The following is a 6774-nucleotide window of genomic DNA, read 5'->3' as shown; positions in this document are numbered from 1 at the left end:
AAATTTATGATGATTAATTATACTATGCAATGCATTTCTAGGTGCGTAAATTAAGAATCTCTAAAAACAGTGTAATTGTCAAAAGACTTGAAAAGACCAGAGAAGTGGATCCACAACCTGATCTAAGAAACCAGCGCGAAGAGAGAGACAGAAATGAGAGAGAGGGAAAGAAGAAGCAACAAAGAGAAGAGATGACTAAACGAAAGGAAGAAGAACGGCGGCGCAAAGAGGAGGCAGAAATGAAGTAAGAATTTCAAGTTTTGATACAACTACCATAATGAATAATTTCTTTATAAAAATTTAAAAAATAAAAAAAACAATGACCTTGTTTCCAGGAGCTACTCAACCCTCATGAAATCAGAAAATATGAAAAGCAATCAAGGTGGAGATGGCAGCGACTCAGATGATTTTATGTGATCCGTAGTACTGTCTACATTTGTTAATAACTTATACAATAAATCATTTTCATGTTATTTCTCCTTGTAATCAATTTGTGAGTTTGGGTACCTCAAATATGTATTCGTCACAACAGCTGTGATAAATTTATTATTTTCATATTTCATACAAAAGAAGTGTCATTGCTTTGTTCAGACTTTAGCACTTTTTTTTTAACCCACGTTAAAACTACGTGTATTTCTTCAAAGGACATCACTTACATGCTCTATTTCCGTTTCTTTGCTGGTGCAGTTTGTACATTGGTGGTTCCATAAGTTTTCTGAGAAATACCATTGACAAAGTAAAGGCCCAAACATGAAAAGGCAAACCTGGAAAGAAATACTTTAATATCGCAGAAAAAAGATTGTAAGTTTGAAATAAGACAGAGCAATAGACTTACCCAGTGGTGACGCATACTCTATGCACGGATCCTGCTGCAGTCAGTGCCATGATGAAACAGATAAATACTAAAACGTAAAATATGAAGGAAAAATAAATTAGAGGAGCAGGTAACTGTAAAGTAAAGTTGAAATAAGAATGTAAAAAGTCACAGGACTTGATGAGCAAAGTCCTAAAATATCCATGTCTAAGAATTTTAACTGACTTAAGATCTGTCAAAACTATAAACTTACTCTCTGGGAAGAGCTTGACTTGGAAATGCTTTCCAAACATTATGCTTTCAAGATTTCCGATAGACTGTGGAAGGTTAAGGAAAAATATGTATCTGAATGTAACGCAGCAACTAGAGTATTCCGTTCAAATAAATTGAGTGATTAAACATTAAATAAATACTTATAAAGACATACTATGATGATCAATACAACAATATTAAAGTAAAAAGGATACAGTCAATATCAGCAGAAATAGAACTGAAGATATGTATCCTCCAAACACAGTGTGCAGTTGAGTTGAAGTAAACCAGCTTTTGTACATCTGCATGCCGGAAAATACGACAACAGAAAGAAGGAGTGAGAGCACGAAGGATGCTCCTGTCGAAACGGCTATAACAGAAAATTAAAGACAAAATATAGCCATAGTTGTCGAGAACTGAAAGAGAAGTTGCGATTCCGAAGCTCACCCATTTTCTCTACGATTATGAGGCACAAGAGACAAGGCCAGCCGATACTGATTTGTTGAGTATCTGAGTATTGTTCAGTGGGAGCCGGTTTTGTCAAACTTTTTTGAAGGTTAGGTTACACGTCAATATATCAACAACCGGAGGATGGGCGGTGGTGGTGGGGTGGATTGCCTTTTTTTTTTTTTTTTTTTCCTCTTGAAGTGTCTTGCCCAGGCCATAGAAGGCCTATGCTTGGCAGAAAGCGTGACGCAGGCCGACGGTGGAGGAAAAGGCCACCGGCGGCAGGCGGTGGGCCGGGGCGCGCGAAAGTCAAACGCGCCCCCGACCTGCGGAGCGGGCCACTGGTGGATTGCCTACCATCCAAGGGGCCGGGGTCCAAAGCAGAAACTCAAATCTCCCGCCTCGTGCTCAACTCCAATCAGGTTGTCCGTCAAGTTTTTATTGTTGGTTAAAGACTGAAAGTCTCACCCAATTAACACCAAAAACGCACCAAACCAATTTTTTTTTTCCAAATAAAAATTATTATAGGAAAGAGCCAGTGATTTTGAAGTGGAATAAAGGCTGGGTTTGCGTGTGAAGGGTGGCAAAACTGCACACTGACTGACGTGTCAGGAAAGAGAGAAGAAAACGAATAAGAAGAACCGGTGTGTTGTGCCTTCGTGTCGGTTGAGCTCTCTTCTGCTACGGCTTTGGCTTGTCCTCTTGGTGCAGCTACGTCCGTCGTACCAGCAGCAAACATCAAGTCTTTCCTTGGAAGCAGATCGTTAAAATGGAGAAGCTATTCTGTTTATTAGCTGTGCTATCTTTGGCTGGCCTTTCTGCAGCCAGTTCGGCTTGCACCAAGCCCGAGGTTTCCGCCCAGTCTTACACCACTCCAGATGCCACTATTCTAACCAACATTGGCTTCGTGGCAGAGTTTACCCTTACGTGCGGCAATGGAATCCAAAACCCTCCTCTGTTCGCGGAGCTGGGTGGGAAAACTCAACCCGTGGCTCGTATCGGCGCAAACAAGTACCAGGTAAGACTTTAAAGGTTAACTTCTCATCAAAGTGGTTGTCGCTTCAACACCGTAGCTCAATAGTCATGTACACCAAGAATTTATTTCCCTTTATACTTCTGATTTAAAATGAAGTTCCTTTTTGCCAGTCTCCTACCCCATTGAATCAGTTTCATAAAGAAATAAATATGAGACATTTCCCACTCCAAGCCGTGAACTTTACCGTAGGATATAGCGCTCTCCTCACATATTGTGATTTCACGGTGTCCTTTACTCACCCAGTGCAGTTATTTGAAACTCTGTGAGGGATCATTGGGCATGGGGCTACAGAGTAATCCATAAATTTAGTTTTCAATCTTACTTTGGATGGCTGTTACTGTGTATATCCATATGTCTTGTTTCAACTAATGACCAATCAAGATCCATTTTTCTTATCCATCGAACCAAAATTGTTTGCTGGTTTCCTTTCAAAAATAGTTACTGTTCATCACTTTCAATTTCCACTTTTTATTGCAGGTGAGCTGGGTTGAGGATGTCAAGAAAGCTCGACGAGGAGATTACACCATCAACATTTATGACGAAGAAAACTATGCAGCTCTCCGTAAAGCAATCAGGAACAATGAAGACATCTCCACTGTGAAGCCTCTGGCTGCTGTTGTCTTAAACTACCCTGGAGCATACCAGGGCCCCTGGGTTAACTCTGAATTCATGGCCTTTGCTCTATCCATTGCTGTATGGTATGCCGCCTTCTCTGCCAAATCTAAACTTTTGGCTTAAGCTCCCTCCTACATTTGTTGTTTTTCTGTGAAAAATAACTTGACTGTTTTTTATAAATCCATTATTTAATAAATTTGACTGTTTTCTACATGTGTTTACTCTTTAAGCCTCCTTCTTCATTACACAAGGGTACAGCCCTCTATGTCAACTGTATCCTCTGTATCCTCTTGATAAAAACACGATTTTAAGCATGTGATCTGTTGCCACGACTATACAATGTCAAAGGAAATGAGACCTCATTAGCAGTGAACTCACCTTCGTGTCAAAGTAACAGCCTTAAGCTACTTATGGCTGACATTTTGTTGATGTTGTTATATGATGTTTCAATGAAAAGGTTTGATTCATTCAACTATTTGTGTTGACTTCCACAGCCTGTTTATTATACAAAGGTTACCTAAATTACAAACTTCTTTCATCAAATACCTCTCCCATATGAGTTGTTAACATTCTGAAAGGGGACTAAGGCTCAGTTCCAAAGACAGTACTGTGCTGCTATTTTGAAGGTTCAGGCTCAGCTCAAGAATGTATAAATAAGAAAAGATCAAACTCTTCAAATAAATACCTAATGGGTTGGACGTTGGATTTGTGGAACAAGGGGGTCGCAAGAGGGAAGACCTCAAAAATCCCGCTCGCTAACCTCCGCACCCCCTCCCCTCCCGCACTTTTCCCCTTTCCCCCGCCCCTAGTCTCGTCGAGGGTATCGAAGACAACAAAGGCAGTGTTAGTGTTTACTACAGACGACGCGACGCGCCCCCAATATTGTGCTTTTTGGTTAGGAGCCGCGTTGTACACTGCCGAGCGGTTTCTGTCACTGTCAGCCACAATCCGAAGCGGACCACATAACTCCACCGAACGGACTCGCATTCAATCCACGTCCATCATGGGGGTGGATCTCCTGCGCGGCAGCGGCGGTCGGAGCCACTTCTTGGTCGCCACCTTCGCCATCCTGTCACTATTCCTGCTCTTTAACTGGTGGTCTCTGTCCACCGACAACCTGGACCTTCTCAAGCAGATTGAAGGCCTGACGCAGCACCTCAAATCCAGGTCCGTTTCTTGGTGCCCCAGTGGCAAGGTATATGCAAATTCCACACGAGTGTGATTGTTTTTGTGTGACAGTTTGTTGACATTCAGATAGGTTCTAGAGTACTTTGCAAAGCTTACAGAAGTGAAGCAGCTAACATGATCATTAAACATGTACATACTTACTTTTGTCCCTCGACTCAATATAATTGGTTTCTTTTGCAGTTCAAGTCTGCTTGATCAGTGCCGACATGACCGAGGGACTTTCGAAGGCAGAGTGAAAAGATTAGAGGACGACACTGAGAAGCTAGTTCAAAAGTTGGACTCGGAAAAACAACAGGAAGAAAGATTGGAGAGTAATCTCAAGGAAAAAAATAAGGAAGCCCTAGACTCTGAAAAAAAGTTCAATGATGCAACTTCTTCCTTAAAAATGTGCAAAACCGAGTTGGTTAGTTTTTCCGGCTGTTTTTCTTTCATGTCTACCTTCAAAGTTTTAAACAGAATACTTGCCTGGTGGCCGCATTTGCATTTTTTAATAAAAAGAGCCACGAGAAAAGTCCTCAGATAAAAAGTAATCAATATTTTATGTCAATATAGGAGTCTTTGAAGAAAGTGGACCTATCTAAAGATGGTGTGATTGCATCAATGCGGATCGAGAAGTCAGGCCTCAACAGCCAAATACAGGAGCTGAAGGAGCAAGTTAAGAAACTCAATGATGAAATCAATCAATTTAAACAGGTAAAGACGAGGCTTTCAATACCGTTTCAGTTTTAAGAACTTAAACTTATTCACTATTTGCCCACAGGAAAAATTAGAACAAGGATCTCAAAAGAAACCATCAAGCAGTACAGGTTAGCACTTACTCTTTCCCATGTAAAATTTTACGTTTTCTTTTTCATTCCCTGCCCCCTCCTTAATTTGTGACTTTTTCTTATAGCTTCAGTACCTTCAAAAGTAGAAAATGACGTCCTAGCTGAAAATGAAGTAAGAAACATAGCAGAACCATTCCATGCTGATGTGAAAGAGTCAGAACGCAAAGAAGACCATTTATTAGAAAAGGAAGAACAGCCTGCTGTTGGTAAGGCTCAATTTGACCATACTAAATCAAATAACAAATTTTTCCCTCTCAAAATAATTTTCAAAATGTGTTTTTTTTTTGTTTTTTTTTTTAATAGATGAGCGAGAATTGGAAATGCAGGACAATGGTGATGAACGAAGAGGGTCAATAGTGTGATAAAAATGGTAATGATTTTCTTTATGAAGTTATCTTTTTGACTTGCCATGGTCCAGAAATCTGGTATAGATTATTGTTCATTTCTTTTTTTTTCTTTTCTTTTTTTTTTTTTTAAGATCCATACTTTTGTATAATTTTGCTCACACACACAATAAGGAAGGGAACTTATAAATTGAGTCAATGAGTTATGTAGATGATCCTGTGTCAATGTAGGTCCCCATATAGAACATAAAATTTAATTCTCAAACAACAAAACCTCTGAAAATAGCTTTATTTTCTCCAGACTGAGCATTACGATCAATTCGGATCTTCTTATCAAGATGTATTACATAGGTATATGAACTTACTAATCAGACTTTCATTATTTTTGGTGTCTTTTTTTTTTTTCCAAGTTGCATGGTCCACTCATCCAAGCAATGTATCATGTATCTGTTCCATAATTCATCTTGCTGCTTCTTTTACAAAAAAAGAAAACAAAACAAAAACACCACAGTTTCTGTCACAGTTGTGATTCGTGAAATAAAATTTCTCTTGTCTTCATCGGTGAAAGTTCTAGATATTGAACTTATTTTGTATATCTATATGTAACGTACCTTCTCATTGGTAACTTTAATATGAAGGTTTAATTGTTAGTTAAAAGTGTCTTTAAAATGTTTTGACATTATGAGTCAATGGCCTTCCAGAGATCTCTCCCTTTGCTCACTACACTCTTTAATCAACAGTGGCCACAAGGCTTTTCGGAGTTGCAATTTTGCTAATTTACTGTTTGGTAATAATATTTTGTAGCAGCTGCACTTTATGCCTACAAAAACAATGTTGAACTGCTTACTTAATGTAAAATCTACTTTAGCAAAAAAAAATAAATACAATTGTGTTCTCTGTGGAAGGTGGAAAATCAACTTCTGTAACATGTGATGAAAGTATTTTAGTTTTTAGGGGTAATAATTATTGGTTGTTATTGTAATTTTCTATGCTGAAATTTTATTGTACTACTTGTTTGTAATGTTTCTTACTATAGAAATATGTATATGTTTGCTGTTGTACCTTTTTTTTTATGGGGAGTTAAAAAAAAGAAAACCATAAAAGTTAACTGTTGAAACTGTAAGTATTTTTTCTAGTGTTCCTCTTTTGATGGCCAAGTTAAGTAGTTAGAACTAGCGTAAGACTTTTTCTGTCTGAAATACATCAACTTCATTTGTCAATCTTTATAGATCAGTTTTTCTCGCCACGACA

The 6774-nt window shown here is 38.7% G+C and overlaps 4 protein-coding genes across 5 annotated transcripts; 3 read left to right on the top strand and 1 right to left on the bottom strand.

The window, feature by feature from the left end:
• Nucleotides 1-41: 41 nt before the first annotated feature.
• Nucleotides 42-473, top strand: LOC127751985 (coiled-coil domain-containing protein 25-like; the record flags this gene model as incomplete). Its single annotated transcript, XM_052276380.1, is given in 2 exon segments — nt 42-244; nt 336-473. Coding segments are annotated over 2 exon segments (285 nt in total), but the record flags the coding sequence as incomplete, so codon positions are not given.
• A 55-nt stretch (nt 474-528) lies between these two features.
• On the bottom strand, nt 529-1705 carry LOC113202730 (keratinocyte-associated protein 2). Its single transcript, XM_026417104.2, has 5 exons — nt 1514-1705; nt 1282-1436; nt 1068-1131; nt 836-902; nt 529-764 (listed from the first exon to the last, which is right to left on the bottom strand). Exons 1-5 carry the CDS (start codon nt 1515-1517, stop codon nt 662-664), a joined length of 393 nt encoding a protein of 130 aa, XP_026272889.1. The 5' UTR covers nt 1518-1705; the 3' UTR covers nt 529-661.
• A 442-nt stretch (nt 1706-2147) lies between these two features.
• On the top strand, nt 2148-3375 carry LOC113202734 (translocon-associated protein subunit delta). The gene is made up of 2 exons (XM_026417107.2): nt 2148-2531; nt 3027-3375. The coding sequence occupies exons 1-2, from the start codon at nt 2283-2285 to the stop codon at nt 3285-3287; spliced, it is 510 nt and encodes a 169-aa protein (XP_026272892.1). The 5' UTR covers nt 2148-2282; the 3' UTR covers nt 3288-3375.
• Nucleotides 3376-3990: 615 nt separating this feature from the next.
• Nucleotides 3991-6743, top strand: LOC113202749 (uncharacterized). 2 transcript variants are annotated; one of them, XM_026417123.2, is made up of 7 exons: nt 3991-4331; nt 4533-4755; nt 4905-5045; nt 5113-5158; nt 5245-5385; nt 5483-5549; nt 5658-6743. In XM_026417123.2, exons 1-6 carry the CDS (start codon nt 4168-4170, stop codon nt 5539-5541), a joined length of 774 nt encoding a protein of 257 aa, XP_026272908.1. In that variant the 5' UTR covers nt 3991-4167; the 3' UTR covers nt 5542-5549; nt 5658-6743. The 2 variants fall into 2 exon arrangements, with proteins under 2 accessions (XP_026272908.1, XP_026272907.1); XM_026417122.2 differs by having other exon boundaries at nt 3992-4331; nt 5483-6743.
• Nucleotides 6744-6774: the final 31 nt, after the last annotated feature.

This window comes from Frankliniella occidentalis, unplaced genomic scaffold (assembly GCF_000697945.3).
Source record: "Frankliniella occidentalis isolate FOCC.00 unplaced genomic scaffold, Focc_3.1 Scaffold9, whole genome shotgun sequence".
In the NCBI taxonomy this organism is placed as follows: Eukaryota; Metazoa; Arthropoda; class Insecta; order Thysanoptera; family Thripidae; genus Frankliniella; species Frankliniella occidentalis.
The sequence above is the reverse complement of the archived record's forward strand: the minus strand, read 5'-3'. Positions and strand labels throughout refer to the sequence as shown.

What these genes read in the sequence shown, in the direction of transcription:
- LOC113202730 (XM_026417104.2), bottom strand. An exon ending in AGTCAAGCTCTTCCCAGAGA is followed by an intron (nt 903 to 1,067) that starts GTAAGTTTATAG and finishes TTTACGTTTTAG; the next exon opens with TATTTATCTGTTTCATCATG. An exon ending in AGAGTATGCGTCACCACTGG is followed by an intron (nt 765 to 835) that starts GTAAGTCTATTG and finishes ATTTCTTTCCAG; the next exon opens with GTTTGCCTTTTCATGTTTGG.
- LOC113202734 (XM_026417107.2), top strand. Translation starts at nt 2,283, where the DNA reads ATGGAGAAGCTATTCTGTTTATTAGCTGTGCTATCTTTGGCTGGCCTT. An exon ending in TCGGCGCAAACAAGTACCAG is followed by an intron (nt 2,532 to 3,026) that starts GTAAGACTTTAA and finishes TTTTTATTGCAG; the next exon opens with GTGAGCTGGGTTGAGGATGT.
- LOC113202749 (XM_026417123.2), top strand. Translation starts at nt 4,168, where the DNA reads ATGGGGGTGGATCTCCTGCGCGGCAGCGGCGGTCGGAGCCACTTCTTG. An exon ending in AAATCAATCAATTTAAACAG is followed by an intron (nt 5,046 to 5,112) that starts GTAAAGACGAGG and finishes ATTTGCCCACAG; the next exon opens with GAAAAATTAGAACAAGGATC. An exon ending in GAAACCATCAAGCAGTACAG is followed by an intron (nt 5,159 to 5,244) that starts GTTAGCACTTAC and finishes TTTTTCTTATAG; the next exon opens with CTTCAGTACCTTCAAAAGTA.